The sequence below is a fragment of the Neopelma chrysocephalum genome, unplaced genomic scaffold (assembly GCF_003984885.1).
Source record: "Neopelma chrysocephalum unplaced genomic scaffold, ASM398488v2 Primary Assembly neopelma1_293, whole genome shotgun sequence".
In the NCBI taxonomy this organism is placed as follows: Eukaryota; Metazoa; Chordata; class Aves; order Passeriformes; family Pipridae; genus Neopelma; species Neopelma chrysocephalum.
The window spans coordinates 104,311-121,485 of NW_020897955.1; the positions used below are offsets into that span (position 1 = coordinate 104,311).

Below are 17,175 nucleotides of genomic sequence, written 5' to 3' on the forward strand. Positions count from 1 at the left end.
CTGGGGGCAGCAGTGGGGCAGGTGGGGGTGCTGGGGGGCAGTGGGGGTGCTGTGAGGCAGCAGTGGGGCAGGTGGGGGTGCTGGGGGCAGCAGTGGGGTGCCAGGGGGCAAGGCAGGGGTGTCTGGGGTGGGCTGGGTGCTGTGGGGCAGCAAGGGGACACTGTCGGCCAGCACGTGGATGCCGTGAGGTAGGAGGGGATGCCATGGGGCAGCACGGGGACACGGTGGGTCAGCAAGGGATGCGGTGGGCCAGCAAAAGGACACCACAGGGCAGTGAGGGGACGCTGTGGGTCAGTGAGGGGATGCTGTGGATCAGCGAGGGAACGCCATGGGGCAGCAAGGGATAGCATGGATCAGCGTGAGGACACTGTGGGGCAGCCCCACCTGTGACGAGGCACTTGCTGGCGTCGCCGGCGGGCACGGCGAGGACGCGGAAGGGCGACGCGGGGATCTCGTCCCCCCCGTACTTGACGGTGCTGGTGTAGCGCCCCGGCACGTCGGGCACGTAGGACACCGTGTAGGTGCCGTCCCCGTTGTCCCGGATCGACGCCTTCTTGGGCTGCCCCTCGGGGTCCTGCGGGCAACCCCCATCAGTGCCCCGTGCTCAGCACCCCGGTGTGGGAGGGAAAGGGCACCCCGTGTCTCCCCCTGGCATTGACCAGCATCCGCACGGTGAGGAGCCCCTCGCCCACTCCCCATGTGTCCCCTCACACCTCCCACGCCCCCCGTGTTCCCCCCCTGCACTGACCAGGATCTGCACGGTGAGCAGCCCCTCGCCCACTCCCCAGGTCCCCACATGTTCCCCCCTACACTGACCAGCACCTGCACAGTGAGGACCCCCTCACCCGCCCCCCATGTGTCCCCCCACACCTCCCACGCCCCCCCAATGTTCCCCCCCTGCACTGACCAGGATCTGCACGGTGAGGAGCCCCTCGCCGGCGTCGCGGGCGTCGATGGTGAACTCGACGGGGAGGCTGGCGGGGATGCCCCCCGCGCTCAGCCCGGGGCCGCTCGCCCGCACCTTGCTGGCATCGTGGGCTGGCAGCGCCGTCACCTTGAAGGGGCTGTGGGGGGCAGGGGGTAAGGGGGGGGTTGCCGGGACCCCCAGGCTGTGAGGGGGTCCCGTGTCCCCACCCATCCTCCCCAGGTGGGGTCTCACCTGCGCGGCACCTCCTGCCCCCCGTACTTGATGGCCACGGTGTAGGGCCCGTCGGTGGCCGGGGTGTAGGTGACCTTGTGGGTGCCGTCACCGTTGTCTCGGACCTCCAGCGGCTCTGGCAGCCCTGTGGGGCAGCAGGACGTGTGGGGCGGTGATATGTGAGGCAGGGGGACATGTGGAGCAGGGGAACACGGAGGGTATAGAGCAGCATGTGGGGCAGGACACCCCTGAGCAGGGAACTCCATGGGGCAGGACGCCCTAGGGAGAAGGGCATCCACGGGGCTGGGCATCCTGTGGAGCAGGATGTCCATGGGTAGGACACCCTATAGAGCAGGGCACACCACAGGGCAGGATACCCTATGGAACATGGCACTCATGGGTTGGACAAGCCACGATGCAGGACATCTATGGGTCAGGACATCCATGGGTCAGGACACCCCAAGGAGCAGGACACCCTACGGACCATGGGACCCACTGGGCAGGGTTAGGACACCCCACAAGACAAGGCCTCCACCCCCCGTGTCCTCACGTACCGGCAGGTCCCAGCAGCGTCACCTCGAGGGCCGCGCGCCCCGCGGCGCTGACGTCCACGGTGAAGGTTTGGGGCACCCGCGCACGGACGGTGGGGCCCAGCCCCGGCCCCGAGCACGTCACCTTTGAGGGGTCCACGGCGTCCCGCACCCGCACCCGGAACGGGCTCCCTGCATGAGGAGGGGGTCAGTGCACAGGGTGGGCACTGTGGGGGCAGGGGAGGGTGGGGATGGGGTGGCCATTGGGTCAGTGTGGGCATGGGGTCAGCATGGGGGTGGGGTCAGCATGAGGGTGAGGTCGGCGTGGCCCTGGGGCCAACATATCCATAGGATCAGCGTGGGCACAGGGACAGCATGGCTGTAGGGTCAGTGTGTCCACAGTGGGCATGGGCACAGCGTGGGGCCAACGTGCTCATGAGGTTGACGTGCCCATGGGGCCAACACATCCGTAGGGTCCACATGGCTGTGGGTTCAAAATGGGCATGGGGACAGCGTGACCAGAGGGTCAGCGTGGCCATGGGGTCAATATGTCAATGGAGTCAACATGGCCATGGGGTCAATGGGAGCCATGGGGTCAATGGGAGCCATCCGTTCAACATGCCCATGAAATCAGTCTGGCCATGGGGACAACCTAACCATGGGGTCAGTGTGGGCACAATGACTGCATGGTCACGGGATCAGCACGGGGAAGGGCTCGGCGTGGGCACAGTGTGGCTGTAGGGTCATTGTGGCCATGGGGCTATCAAAGCCGTGGCCATGGGGATAGCAGGGGCAGGGGACAGCTTGGGCATGGGGCCACCATGGCGTCACCACAGCGTGGTCCTGTGGCCAACGGACGCCCACCAAGACCCTCCTCTCCCCCCCCCTGTCCCCATGTCCCCGTCCCCGTGTCCCCCCGCACCAGGGATGGGGTGGCCGCCGAAGGTGATGTTGACGTCGTAGTCTCCGGGCGTGAAGGGGACGTACTCCACAGCACAACTCCCGTCCTTGTTGTCCTTGCAGGACATCTTGGCCTCCGAGGGACCCTCGATGGCCAGACCCAGCCCCCCGGTGCCCGCGCCCCTGGGGAAACACCGCCGGTCAGGGGGGTGACACGGGCACGGTGGGACCGGGGGGAGGAGAGTCGTTGGGGGGAGATGGAGGTGACACGGTGGCGGTGGGATGGAGGTGCCACCTCCACGGCAAGGGGAGGGAGGTGCCACCACCCAGGCAGTGAGGCGGGGGTGCCGTGCTGGTGGCAGGGAGATGTAGTGGCATGTTGGGGGCCGTGCCATGTAGGTGCCATGCCGGTGGCAGGGGCTGGAGGTGGCACATCGATGGCAGAGGGTGGAGATGCCCGGTTGGCGACAAGGGATGAAGGTGGCACCTCCATGGCAAGGGGACAGAGATGCCACGTTGGTGACAAGGGATGAAGGTGGCACCTCCGTGGCAGGGGATGGAGATGGTGGGTTGGTGGCCTGGGACAGAGGGGACACCTCTGGGGGGAGGTCTGTGGGAATGGGGTGGTGGCAGGGTGGGAGCTGAGGGGCTCGGGGTCGGTGCCCACCTGGTCTCCACGGTGAAGTGGTTGGCTGTGCCCACCAAGCCGCCCTCCAGGCCGGGGCCGTGCGCCCGCACACGCGTGGGGTCACAGCCCTCAGCCACCCCCACGCGGAAGGGGCTCTTGGGGACCGCCACGTCATCGTATGTCACCTCCACCCGGTGCAGCCCTGTGACAGGGACAGTCACACACTGCCCACCACGGGGGCATGGGGGGTCTCAGGGAGGGGCTGGGGGTTCTCAGGGTATATGGGGGTCCCTGGGTGGGGTTTGGGTGGAGGTTGGGGATCCCTTGGTGGGGTTGGAGGTGGTTCTTAAGCGGTTTTGTGGGGGTTTCAGGGGATTTGGGGTCCCCGGGTGGGGTTTGGAGGGTCTCAGGGACTTTGGGAATCCCTTGGGGGGGGGGTCTCAGGGGATTTGGGCGTTCTTGAATGAGGTTTTGGGGGGTGGTTGGGGGTCCCTGAGTGGAGTTTGGGGCTGTCTCAGGGGGTTTGGGGGTCCGTGGTTCTGGGGGCTCGGGGGGAATTGAGAGGGTTGCCCACTTGGACGTGGTTTGGGAAGGTCCCTCTCTAGGGGTCCCCCATGGGGAACGGAGGATGCCTGGCCAAGACTTGGGGTCCCATGGGAGTGTTGGGGTCCTGGGGAGGTGCAGAGAGAGTCCCTGTCGGGGCTCAGGGTCCCTGGGGGTCCTCGAGGGGGTGTTGGGGGTCCCCAGGGGGTGTTGGGGGTCCTCGAGGGGGGGTTGGGGTTCCCGGGGGGTGTGGGGGTCCCTCACCCTCCTCGAAGGGCGTGTACTCCACGCGGTAGGTGCCGTCGCCGAGGTCGGTGACGAAGGTGTCGATGGGGGTCCCCGAGGGGTTCAGCACCCGCGCCCGGACGTGGGGCCCCCCCGCCGGGGCCAGAGCCCGCGCGTCCACCGTGAACTCGGTGCCCACCTCCCGCAGCACCCCTGCGGGGCACAGGAGGGTCAGGGGGGGCCTGGAGCTCACCTGGGGGTCCCTCCCTGTGCCCCCTGAGCACCCATGGCCCTCTCAGCACACACAGGGGGCTTGGGGGTGCCCTGGCACACCCCCATCCCGCACCCTCTGAAACTCCAGAGTCCACCCTCCCCCCATGAGAGAGGTGGGGGGGGGGGAAGCCACAGAGACCCCTGAGCAGTGGTGGGGTTAGGGTTAGGGGGACAGGGGAGGAGGTGCCTGTGGGGAGAAGATGCCTATGGGGTGCCCAGGAGACCCCCCATGAGAGAGGGTGTCCATGGGGAGAGGTGTCCATGGGGTACCCAGTGGGGAGGAAATGTCAGTGCCCATGGGGGTGTTCGTGGCCACGGGGGGTGTCCGTGAAAGGAGGAGGTGTCCGTGGAGAGGAGATGTCCATGGGGTGCAGACGACCCCCCCCCAAGAGAGGGGATACCCATGGGGTGCCCATGGGGACGAGGTGACTGTGGGGTTGGGATGCCCCTGAGTGGGGGTGTCCACGGAGAAGGGGTACCCACAGGGATGGGGTGTCCATGGAGATGCCCATGGAGGGGAGATGCCCATGGTGGTACCCAGGGGGAAGACACGCCCACGGGGATGGAACGCCCTCGGGGAGAAGGTCCCCACGGGGAAGAAGTGGCCGTGGGGAGATGCCCATGGGGAGGAGGTGCCCACATGGATGGGGCTGTGGGGAGGAGATCCCCGTGGGAAGGAGATCCCCATGGGAAGGAGATCCCCACGGGGAGGACGTGCCCGTGGTGAGCAGCCCCTGCGTGGTTGCCCCCTCACCTCTGGGCTCCACGCCTTTGCCGTAGACCTTGACGCTGCTGGTGTCTATGGCCGGGTCGACGGTGACGCGCACGGGGCAGTTGGGCACCGGGAGGCCGCCGTAGTTGATGGTGATGGTGTAGGCGCCGGCGCAGGCCGGGGTGTAGGTGATGGCGTAGGTGCCGTCGCGGTTGTTCTGCACCAGCACCTCGGCCTTGGCGCCGGCCTCGGAGCGGATCTCGATGGTGAGCTCGGCCTCGCCGGCCTGCGAGCAGTCCACGGAGAAAGCGGCCGCCTCTCCCGCCCGGCCGCGCTCCAGCCCCGGCCCCGACGCCGTCACCTTGGCCGGGTCGAAGGGCGCCGTGACCGCGGCCGTGAAGGGGCTGCCCGGGATGTGGCGCCCGGCGAAGAGGATGTTGATGTGGTACTCGCCGGGCACCGTGGGCAGGTAGGACACGGCGCAGGAGCCGTCCCCGTTGTCCTGGCACTCGATCTTGGCCTCGCAGGGCCCCTCCACCGTCAGCCCCAGCCCCCCGCTGCCGGCGCCCTGCGTGGCGATGGAGAAGGGCGCCGGGACCCCCACACGGCCGCCCTGCAGCCCCGGCCCCGAGGCCACCACCTGTGGGCACACAAGGACACAGGGGGGTCAGGGGGGACACAGGGACACATGGCATTTAGGGGGGACAGAGTCACGTGGGGGTCAGGGGGGACAGAGACATGTGGGGGTCAGGGGGGACACAGGGACACGTGGGGGTCAGGGGGGACACAGGGACACGTGGGGGTCAGGGGGACACAGGAACACGGGGGGGCCAGAGACATGTGAGGGACCCCCCTGCTGCAGCCATGGCCCCAAAGCCAGCACCCAGAGGCAGAGAGACAGGTGGGATTCAGGGAGGACACGCAGGGGCCATGGGGGGCACACGCATGCCCCTGTTGCACACACGTGTGCCAGCTCACCTTGGAGGGGTCGGGGGGCAGCAGAGCCTCCACGGGGAAGGGGCTGCCCGGCACCGGGTGCCCATCGTAGGTGATCTCGACGCGGTGGGGCCCCTCCTCGGAGGGGGTGAAGCTCACGGGATGGGGGCCCCCGGGGGGCGCGGGTCCCACCGTGCAGGGCACGGGGCGGCGCGAGGGGCCCGTCACCTTCACCTCCAGGTGCCCCTGGCCCCCCGCGCCCTGAGCCTCCACGTGGAACTCCTGCGCCTGCCCCACCTCCGCCTCTGTGGGGGAATGGGGGTCAGGGGGGCACCCCCTGCGCTCAGGGGGGTCACACACATGCCCCCGGGGTGCCCCCAGACCCATGGAGAGCCCCACACCCAGATATGACCCCCAGACCCAGGGGTGTGTCCACGTGTGCGTCCCAGGGTCCGTCACCCCCACCCAGGGGTGTTTCCCATCATGTCCAGGGTGTTGTGCCACCCACAGGGTGTGTCAACCCCCTGCCACGGCCCCACCCATGGGTGTCCCCCATATCCAGGGTGCCCCCCCCACACAGGGGGTCCTCCCCTCAGGCTGCCCCCCATACCCAATGTCCCTGCCGTCGCCTGCCCCAGCTCCATGATGAACCCCACAGCCGAGGGTGCCCCCCCCACCAGAGTGCTCCCCATATCCAAGGTGCCCTCCCAGGCTGACCCCCCCTCACTCAGGTTCCCCTTCCACCAGAGTGTGTCCTCTTAGGGTGCCCCCATGCCCAAGTGTCCCCACCAGGGCCTCTTCCCATGCTGTACCCCAGATCCAGAGTGCTCCCTCCCCAGTGCCCTCCCCAGTGCCCCCCCAGTGCCCCCACTCACTGCTGTTGAGCCCCTGCACCTTGACCTTGCCCAGCTGCAGGGGGGGGGCCACAGTGACGGGGAAGGGGCTCTTGGGAATGGGGTCTCCTCCGTAGGTGACCACCACGGACAGGGGACCCTGTGGGGACACCACCAGCTCAGGGCGCTGCTGGGGGACACCAGCACCCAGCGGGAGGGCAGGGGATGGGCACAAGGGGTGCTGGGGGTCACCCATGTGTGCTGGGGGGTGAAGTCCCAGGGATGGGGGTCATTCCTTGGTCTGGGGGTGCCCTGGGGTGACTGGTGCCTGTGGGGGGGTGTAGCTGCCCCATGGGAGGACCCACAGGGGTGGGGTATCCACGTGAAGGGGGGTGTTCATAGGGGCAGGGTGCCCAGGGGACGGGATGCTCATAGGGGTGCCCATGGAGGTGCTATACACCCCCCCATACACTGGGCTGTCTGGGGGGGCTGTCCTTGGGGGCGTCCAGGGGATGGGGTGCCAATGAGCAGGCCCCGATGGGTGACCCTATGGGTTGGGGAGCACAGATGGGTTGGGGAGCACAGATGGGTTGGGCAGCACAGATGGGTTGGGATGCCTCCATGGGGTGACCTCGTGGGTCAGGGTGTCCTCCCCGCAGGCTCACGGTGACCCCCAGACCCAAGTGCTGCAGTAGGGTGCCCTTGGTGGTGGGTGCCCACGGGGTTATGGTGTCCCCCACGGGTCAAGGTCCCTCCCCCTGGGTCAGGGTGCCCCCTCCCGTGTGTTGGGGTGCCCCAGCACCCACCTGCTGTAGCGGGGTGTACTTGACAGTGTAGGAATAGTCGTGGTTGTCGATGACCTCGAAGTCGGCGACAGCTGGGCCGGGCCCCGTCCCCGCGAACCGCACGTCCAGGGGGGCCTTCCCCGCACCCCGCGTCTGCACGCGGAAATGGGTGGGGGTCCCCACCTCCACCCCTGCACACATCATCAGTCACCGTGGGACCCACGGCACCCAGAACTGGGTGGGGGTCCCCACCTCCACCCCTGCACACATCATCACTCACTGTGGGACCCATGGCACCCGCAGCACCCACAGCACCCAGAATTGGGTGGGGGTCCCCACCTCCACCCCTGCACCCATTCTCAGTCACTGCAGGACCCATGGCATCGCGGTCCCTGCCCCACAGCACCCCCTGCCCCACACCCCCCATCCCCACCCCTGCCCCACATCTCCCTCACCCGTGCGGCTGAGCCCGGGTCCCTCAGCCTTGACCTTGCTGGCGTCGTGGGACGGGTCCACCTTGATGCGGAAGGGGCTGGAGGGGATCTCCTGGGGACAGAGACCGGGGCACAGTGACACGGGGGCACCACGGGGACAGAGCTCCAGCCCCACTCAGCCCCCAGGGGTTGGGGGGCACCCCGGGCACACCAACCTGGTTGGCGAAGAGCACCATGATGGTGTAGAGCCCCGCGCCTGGCGCCGTGTACTTGACCGTGAAGGTGTCGTTGTCATTCTTGATGATGTCAAAGTCGATGTCGGCCTCGAGCGGCCCCACCACCCCCGGGGCACACTTGATCCCAATGCTGACATCACCTGTGGGGGGCAGGGTCAGTGGCACCCGCTGTCCTGGGGGGCACTGAGGGGTGGAACCGGGTACACGAGGTGGGGAGCTGGACCAGGACTGGGGATGATGGACCAGGGATGCAGGTGCAGGAGGAGGGATGCAGGCCCTGGAATCCTGGACCAGGACCAGAGACAATGGGCCAGGAGCAGAGATGCAGGATCAGGGATGCAGGTGCAGGAGCAGGGATGCAGGCCCTGGAATCCTGGACCAGGGACAATGGGCCAGGAGCAGAGATGCAGGATCAGGGATGCAGGACCAGGACTGGGGCAGATGGACCCAGGATGAAGGAGCCCAGGACCAGGGATGGTGGTCCAGGGATGCACATGCAGGACCAGGGAAGCAGGACCAGGAATGCAGAATGGGGACCAGGGTGCAGGACCAGGGACACAGGACACGAGCCTCATGCCCACAGAGGGATCCCCCCCCCTCACCCACCCTGCCCAGCCTCGCTGCAGTCCACGGTGAAGTAGGTGGGCTCGTTGGCCTTCAGCCCCGTCTTCTCCACGCCTGGCCCGTGCACCTTCACCCTGCTGGGGTGGCTGCCCTCGCCCACGCTCACCTGTGGGCCCACGGTGTCACCTGCAGGGCAGGGGCACAGACCCCTCCCTGCCAGGCACCCCATGGTGCTGAGACCCCCAACTCCACCACAGGCTCCCCAGCCCATCGGCCCATGGGACCCCCATCCCCATTCTGGCACCCTCCTCCATGCCCACCACACCATCCACACCACTCCAGGAGACCCCCAACCCCACCCCAGCACCCTTAACGGTCTGGGACCCCCATCCCCACATCCAGCACTCCATGGGACCCCCATCCCCATCCACATCACCCCACGGGCCCCCAGCCCTACCCTGGCCCCCCATTCCTATGGGACGCCCACGCCCAGTGCCCCATGGGACCCCCAACGCCCCACATCTGACACCTCAACACCCTCCCTGACTGGCACCCCCTCTCTGCACCCCCTTGGACCCCCACAGCCACGCCAGCACCCCACAGGCCCCCCGTGACACCCACGCGGAAGGGGCTGTTGGGGGTGTTGACACCCCCCCAGGTGACGATGACCGTGTGCTTGATGGCCTTGGTGGGGACGTAGACGCAGTGGAAGGTGCCGTCACCGTTGTCCTTCACCTTGATGTCGATGGGGAAGCCCTCGGCGTCCTGCGGGCACCGGGGTGGGGATGAGGGGACACAGCGGCGCCCAATGGCGCTGAAGGTGCACGAGGGTGCCCAGTGGCACCCAACAGCACCCAGTAGTGCCCACTGGCACCCAACAGCACCCAGTAGTGCCCACTGGCACCCAACAGCACCCAGTAGTGCTCAAGGGCACCCGACAGCGTCCAGCGTCACTCAACGGAACCCAGCAGTGCCCAACTGGACTCAAAGGTGCTCAGCATCACCCAGTGCCACCCAACGGCACCCACTGGCACCCACCTGTGCGTAGAGCTTGAGGGGCCCCTTGCCGGCACCGCGGGCGTCGATGGTGAACTCGGCCGGGCGGTCCACGATGCAGCCCGTGGGCTCCAGCCCCGGCCCGAAGGCCTTCACCTGCATGGGGGGGATTCGGGTGAGGCCAGGGGGGCACCGGCACCCCCAGCACCCAGGGGTGAGGTGCAGTGGGGTGCAGTGGGGCCCAGCAGGGCGCTCTGGGGCCCGGCGGGGAGCTGTGGGTCGCGGCACCTTGTCGGGCCAGGAGTCGGGGGGCGCGGGGCGGATGTCGGCCATGAAGGGGCTGTCCCGGATGTCCTCGTCGTCGCACACCACGTGCACGGCGTAGGGCCCCGGCTCCGTGGGCCAGTACCGCACGTCGCACGAGCCGTCGCCCTTGTCGTCGCACTCGATGCGCGCCTGCGACGGGCCCTCGATGGAGAACCCTGGGGGCACCGCGGCCACCGTCACCCCGTGCCCCCACCGGGACCCCCGCACCCCGTCCCTGTCCCCGCTCCCTGCCCGTGTCCCCAGCAGGGTGACACCCAACATGTCTTCATGTCCTCACGGCGGGAAGCCCCGGGTTGCTGTGCCCCGTTCTGTGCCCGTGTCCTTAGGGGGGTGTTACCCGTGTCCCCATGTCCCTGCTGTGGCCACCCCCAGCCTGTCCCATGTCCCCACCTTCATGGTGCCCACCCTGTGCCCGTGTCACCACAGCAGTGGGGACCCCACCATGGCACCCGTCCTCCAGCCTGTCCCCATGTCCCCAGCGGGGTGTCACCCATTCCATGCCTGTGTCCCCACCACAGTGACACCCTCCACAGTGCCACGTCCCTGCATGGTGCCCCCCCCCCTGTCCCCCCATCCCCCCCATGGTGCCCCCCACCCTGTCCCCACATCCCCCCCATGGTGCCCCCCACCCTGTCCCCACATCCCGCCCATGGTGCCCCCCACCCTGTCCCCACATTCCCACCGTGGTGCCCCCCACCCTGTCCCCACGTGCCCCTTTCTGGGCTCACCGAGGGTCCCCACTTCGGTGCCGATGGCCTCAACCACGAAGTCTGCAGGGCGTCCCACGACCCCTCCCTCGAGCCCCGGCCCCCAGGCCCGCACCTTCTGTGTCCCAGGCTGGGGGGACACCTGCACCTCGAACGGGCTGGGGGGACAGGGCGGTGTGAGGGGGGGCTGTGCCACCCCTGCACACCCCCTGCCCCTCACACATCTGCACCTCGAATGGGGTGAGGAGGATGGGGGGGAACTGTGACATCCCCCCACCTCCCACATCCCCCCAAACCCCCCACCCCCAGGGGGACATCTGCATCTCCAAAGGGTTTCAGGGTGAAGGGGCAGTAAGAGATGCCCCCTCACTTTCCTTGCCCCCGCCGGGGTGCCCCCCGTGCGTGGCACTGACCTGCGGGGGATGGCGTAGCCCCCCCAGGTGATGGACACCTGGTAGGTGCCGGGGACCCGGGGCAGGTACTCGCACTCGTAGACACCGTCACCCACGTCCCGCACCGTCACCGGCTCCTCCGTGCCCCCTGAGAGAGGAGTGTCACACGGGGGTCACACGGGGCACCCACAATCCCCCCAGAAGCACCCCCCAACCACGGGTGTGTCCCCCAGGGCACCCCCCGACCATGCACCTCCCCGTGGTGCCCCCCCACCCGTGGCCAACCCCGTGATGCCCCCCAACCATCCAACTCCCACGGGCACCCTCGTGGGACCCCCACCCATGCACCCACCCACCCCCAGCCGCCCCACGGTGGCCCCCAACCCTAGACCCCACATGGGACCCGCAACCGTGTCCATCCCTCCACGGGGACCCCCCACTGATGCACCCACCCCACGGGCACCCCAGTGGGACCCCCCACACGTGGACTCCCTTCGGCAAACCCCGTGGTGCCCCCCGGCCCCCCGTGCCCCCCGTGCCCCCCGCAGTGCCCCGTACCTGGCCCCCGCAGCGTCACCCGCAGCTCCCCGCTGCCCGCACCCCGGGTCATGACCTTGAAGTCGGCCACCTCCTGCACCCGGATCCCCCGTGGCTGCAGCCCCCGGCCCGCGGCCCGCACCGCTGAGGGCGTGCAGGCTGGAGACCCCCGTTAGCACCCACCGGCACCCACAGGGCACCGCGGGCACAACCCCGGGGACAAGGAGGGGCAGGGGGTCCCCGGGGCTGGAGATGCCCATGGGAACACCCTGGAGATACTCCAGGGAGGGGAGGGGGTCCCCGGATCGTAAGAAGCCCGTGGGAACACAGTGGGGACACTCTGGGGACAGTGGGGTTCCATGGGGTTGGGGGGTTGGAAGGTGCCTGTGGGGACACCCTGGAGACACTCCATGGACAGGGAGGTGCCATGGGATCCCCAGGGGCACGAGGAACCCCTGAGGACACCGTGGGATTGATGGGTGCCACAGGGAATCCTGGGGATACCCTGGGGACAGGGGTACCAGAGGGCCCTCCTGGGGGGTCGAGGGGGCCACAGGGCCACCCCTGGGGCCATGGGCAACCACAGGGGTGTTGTGGGGCCACTGTGGTCACTGACAGGTATTGTGGGCCACCACAGTCACCACTGGTTGCCATGGGGCCACTGTGGTCACCAACAGCTGCCTTGGAGACACGACGGTCACCAGTGGGTGCTGTGGGGCCACTGATGGGTGACATGGGGCCACTCTGGTCACCAGTGGGTGCCATGGGGCCACTGATGGGTGACATGGGGCCACTCTGGTCACCAGTGGGTGCCATGGGGCCACGTGGGGACCCGGCGGGGGCATCTCACCTTCAGCCACGTTGACGGTGAAGGGGCTCTTGGGGATCTGGGTGCCAGCGTAGGTGACACAGATGGTGTGTGGCCCCTCGAGGACGGGCCGGTAGGTGCAGCGGAACACGTTGTCCCCTTTGTCCTCCAGCATCACCTCCACTGTGTCCCGCCGGCCCTGGGGGTCCGTGATCACCACCCCCACATCTCCCGAGCCGGCCCCTGCCACCAGGACACAGGACACAGGCTCAGTGCCATGGCCAGGCCGCCATGGGGAGCCACCAGGCCACCAGGACATGTCTCCAGAGCCACCCAGCCGTGCCATGGCCCTGTCACCGTGAGGACACATCCCCAGAGCCACGAGACACCCCATGGCCATCGTCACCATGAGAACGTGGCCAAGTCATGCCACGGCCAGGCCACCATGAGAACACGTCCCCAGAGCCACCTGGCCCTGCCATGGCCACACCACCACGAGGACACATCCCCAGAGCCCCCCCGGCCGCCCCATTCCCCCACCTGCAGTGTAGATGTCGAAGTAGGTGGGCTTGTTGGCCACGTTGCCCACGGGCTCCAGGCCGGGCCCACGCGCCGTCACCTTGCTGGCGTCACCCAGGGCCATGGCCACCCCCACTCCGAAGGGGCTCCCGTCGATGTTCTGCCCCGCGAACAGCACCGTCACCTGGGGGCACGGAGGGCAGGGGGTGTCACAGGGGCATGGAGGAACAGGGGGTGTCACAGGGGCATGGAGGGGCAGGGGGTGTCACAGGGGGGTGTTGCAGGGCGGGTAGCGAGGGGCTGTCCCAGGGGGGGTCACCCCAGGCCTCACCTTGTGCAGCCCCGCGACCTTGGGGACGTAGGTGACGCTGTACGTCCGCTTCTTGTCATTGTTGGGGACCACCTTGGCCTGTGGTGGGGGGAGAGACCCCAAAACCGGGGAGAGGGTTGGGGTGACACAGAGCTGGGGCGCTGGAGGGTTCCCCCAGAGGGGGTGCTGGGGGGATCCCTCAGAGGGGGTGCTGGGGCCCCCTGTACCTCCTCGGTGTGTCCCTCGGGGTCCTCAACGTAGACCAGGACCTCGCCCACCCCTGCCTCGAGGGTCTCCACCGTGAACTGGGCCGGGCGCAGCACCACGTTTCCCTGGGGCTCGATGCCTGCAGGGGGAGGGGGTCAGGGGGGTTCCAGGACCCCAGAACCCCCCAGGGACCCCCAGCACCCCAGAACCTCCCAGCATGCCCCCAACCCCCAGCACCCCACAGCACACACGACTTGGGACCCCCAGGTGGTCCTTGGTGGTGGCAGGGGCAACCTGGGGATCAATGGGGGTCTCTTGGGTATGGGGGGGAGCCTGGGGGGACTTTGGGGGGTCTCTGGGCATGGGGGGACCCTTGGAGAACCCTGGGATCTTCCTGGGTCGGTGGTGGAGGCCCTGAGGTGTCCCCGGGGTGTCCCTGGGCACAGGTGACACCCCAGGGTTGGAGAGGGGTCCCTGGGCTTGGGGGGGGGGGCCTTCATGTGCTGACAGCCCATGGCCCCCCAAGACCCCTCTAGTGCTGGGGTCTGAGCCCCCCCACATCCCCCACCCAGTGACCCCTCCCTGTCCCTCCTGTGCCGGGTCCCCGTGTGTCCCTGAGCTCCCCCACGTCTCCCTGTGTGGGGTCCTTGAGCCCCCCACGAGCCCTACAGCCCACCCGTGCCAGGTCTGCAGCCTCCCGGTGACTCCCAAACCCTCACTCCCCCCTTTGCCCCCTCCGTCCCGGCACCACAGCCCCCCCAGTCCCCCCAGCCCCCCATACCAGGCCCGTAGGCGCGCGCCCGGCCGGGCTGGGGGGGCCGAGGGCGCAGGGGGGCCCCCGGCCGGAGCTTGGCCTTGGGGAACTGGGACAGGTACGTCATCACCGAGTGCTCGTCCACGTCGGGGTCCACGATCTCCTCGGGGGCGATCACCTGCAGGGGGGACCCCTGTCAGACCCTCCCAGCACCCCCCACCCGGGGGGACCCCGCTGGGGGAGCCCTCCCACAGCGAACCCCAATGCCAGGGGGCACCCTGGCACCCGTCAGACCCTCCCGGGACCCCCGACACCAACCGTGCCCTCCCAGCCCTGCTGGGAACCCCCCACACACACCCACCGCCCCCACAGGTGCCCGGGGGTATCCCACATGCCCAGGGACCCTGTGGATCCCCAAGGACCACCCCCCGAAACGCCCCTGCACCCCCAGTGCCCCCTGTGCCCCCCTCCCACGCCCCACACCTGTGGTACCCCCAGTGCCCCTTGTGCCCCCCTCCCACGCCCCACACCTGGGGGACCCCCAGTGCCCCCCGTGCCCCGTACCTGGGGCACCCCCAGCCAGTCGTCCGCCTGCTGCATGGCCTCCCGGGCGTTCTGCACCGGCTCGTTGGGGTCCCACTTCTCCCAGTCCGGGCACAGCCCTGAGGGGGAGCAGGGTCAGCGAGGCACCCCTGTCCTGCCCCCCCATCCCACACCCCCTCCCTTCTGCATCCAGTGCCTCCCATCGGCTCCACCAGTGCCCCCCGAGCCAGCATGGACTGGGGGGCTCTCACCCCCCCTGTGCCCCCCATACCCCACACCAGCTGCCAGAGGGGGCAGTTGCCCCTCTCCCGCCCCCAGCCCGTCCTACCCCCGATTCCCCCGTCACCGAGGGCACAGTTGTGCCCCCCATACACCCCCCTGTGCCCCCCCCGGCCCCAGCTCCCCCCCAGCCCCACCCTCCTCACCCGGGGCGCAGTTGTCCACCAGCGCTCCCAGCGCCTTCCCGTCGCGCCAGTCGCGGTTGAAGTTGGTGATGGGCAGCTGCGGCACCTTGTTCTGGATCCAGCCCAGCAGCCGCTGCTTGGGGGTCTGGCGGCGGCCTTCGTCGTCCTCCTCCTCCTCCCACATGGGCATCGAGATGGAGTAGTGCAGGATGAGGGTCCAGATCAGCCCCAGGATCAGCTTCAGGTTCCCGTCCACGATCGCTTTGCTGTCTGCGGGGGGGAAACGCGGGGGCTGCACCCGAGGTCCCGCGGGACTCCCCCCGGGGCACCCCGACACCCCACAGCACCCCCGGAACACCCCCACATCCTGCGGGACACCCCCGGGGGGGTCCCTGCACCCCCACAGCCCCCCGGGATCAGCTTCGGGGTCCCGCCCAGGATCCCCTGCGGGGGGAAACGGGGGGGCTGCACCCCAACACCCCGTGAGACTGTTCCCCCTTGGGACACCCCGGGACCCGCCTGGGGGCACCCCAAAACCCCACAGCACCGCCACGGGGACCCCTGACAACCCGACCACCCACGGCACTGCCGGGGGGCCCTGCACCCCAACACCTGCCTGGGGACACCCCAACTCCTCACGGCACTGCCCCCCGCCCACCCCAAGCACCCCACAACCTGCAGGGGGGACCCCAATAGCCCGCGGGGCAGTGCCTGGTGGGGGCACGACCCTGGCAGCACCCGGGAGGGTCCCTGAGTGAGCGCCCCGGGGAGGGTCCTGAGCCATGGAATGCCGGGATAGGGAAACTGAGGCAGGGGGCGTCTGGGGGAGAAGGGGGGCCCCAGACATCCCGGCACCTCCCCCACCGCCCTGCAGAGCGGACCCTCCCCCGCCCTCTTCCCTCCCCCCCCTCAAGAGCGATCGCCTTTTGGGGAGGAAATGGGCTGCAGATGCGGGGGCGGGACAATCCCACCCCCCCCGCTGGCGGCTTCCGGGGGGCAACACCTGGGGGGACCCCAAAACCTGGTGTCACATGTTGGGGGGGGGGGTTCACGGGAGGGGGCAAAGACACGCGTGGGGAGGGGGAGGTGAGAGCGCGGGGGGGTCCCTCGCCCCCCGGGTCCGGCCGTGCAAAGGTGGGGTGCGCCAGTGTGTGTGTGCGGGGGGGGCTGCAAACCCCCCGTGCCCGCGGGGGGGGGCGGTCACCCTGCAGCTGTCGGGTGGAGGTGGGCGCTGGGGCCCTTCCAGGGGGGAGCGAGTGTGCGAGGGGCCGGTGCGGCCCCTCCGTGTGAGCTCAGCGTGCACGGCCCGGGCCAAGGGTGAGCTCAGCACCCACCCCCCGCACAGCCCCTCGCACCAGGGCCCGACCCCCCCCGGCCCCGCACGGCCCCTCACACGGCCCTTGCACACTCGCCCCTTGCACACTCACCCCCAGCCCCACCTGTCCATTGTCCCCCCCCTTGCACACTCAGCCCCACTCCCGCCCCCCCTTGCCCTTGCACACTCGTCCCGTCCCTGCTCCTCTGCCCCCCCCCCTTGCACACTCAGCCCCCACTCTCCTCTGCCTGTCGGCCCCACTCTGCAAATTCATCTTCCATTCCCGCTCCTGTGTCACCCTTGCACACTCACCCCCATTTCCATTCATCCATCACCCCCACTCTCGCACGGTCCCCCATGGGCCCACCCTCACTTGTCCATCTCTTCCCTTGCACACTCATCCCTTGCTCCCGCTTCTCCACCCCCCAATCCTTGCACTCCCATTCACACTCATCCATCACCTCCCCTCACACGCTCATCCCACCTCCAATCTCGCACACTCGTCCCCATCCTCACCTGTCCCTCGCCCTGCCTTTGCACGCTCACCCTCCATTCCCACCCCTCCAGCACAGGCACCCTCGCACGCTCATTCCTCATTCCCACCCCTCCACCACACACA

The 17,175-nt window shown here is 68.9% G+C and overlaps 1 protein-coding gene across 1 annotated transcript in view; it reads right to left on the reverse strand.

Annotated features, from left to right (window-relative positions):
* Positions 1-17,175, reverse strand: part of FLNC (filamin C) — a 32,596-nt gene that overhangs the window by 14,243 nt on the left and 1,178 nt on the right. Inside the window, exons 2-28 of the mRNA XM_027704858.1 lie at positions 15,263-15,511; positions 14,859-14,956; positions 14,322-14,472; positions 13,561-13,679; positions 13,355-13,432; positions 13,045-13,207; positions 12,547-12,747; positions 11,718-11,855; positions 11,181-11,307; positions 10,789-10,925; positions 10,022-10,215; positions 9,776-9,889; positions 9,359-9,502; positions 8,780-8,903; positions 8,153-8,313; positions 7,959-8,049; positions 7,525-7,694; positions 6,761-6,878; positions 5,928-6,190; positions 4,992-5,589; positions 4,004-4,177; positions 3,236-3,398; positions 2,591-2,751; positions 1,693-1,860; positions 1,160-1,283; positions 908-1,064; positions 385-574 (exon numbers count right to left, since the gene is read on the reverse strand). Of these exons, the coding sequence (XP_027560659.1) occupies positions 385-574; positions 908-1,064; positions 1,160-1,283; positions 1,693-1,860; positions 2,591-2,751; positions 3,236-3,398; positions 4,004-4,177; positions 4,992-5,589; positions 5,928-6,190; positions 6,761-6,878; positions 7,525-7,694; positions 7,959-8,049; positions 8,153-8,313; positions 8,780-8,903; positions 9,359-9,502; positions 9,776-9,889; positions 10,022-10,215; positions 10,789-10,925; positions 11,181-11,307; positions 11,718-11,855; positions 12,547-12,747; positions 13,045-13,207; positions 13,355-13,432; positions 13,561-13,679; positions 14,322-14,472; positions 14,859-14,956; positions 15,263-15,511 (4,575 nt within the window). The remainder of the gene's footprint in view (positions 1-384; positions 575-907; positions 1,065-1,159; positions 1,284-1,692; positions 1,861-2,590; positions 2,752-3,235; positions 3,399-4,003; positions 4,178-4,991; positions 5,590-5,927; positions 6,191-6,760; positions 6,879-7,524; positions 7,695-7,958; positions 8,050-8,152; positions 8,314-8,779; positions 8,904-9,358; positions 9,503-9,775; positions 9,890-10,021; positions 10,216-10,788; positions 10,926-11,180; positions 11,308-11,717; positions 11,856-12,546; positions 12,748-13,044; positions 13,208-13,354; positions 13,433-13,560; positions 13,680-14,321; positions 14,473-14,858; positions 14,957-15,262; positions 15,512-17,175) is intronic.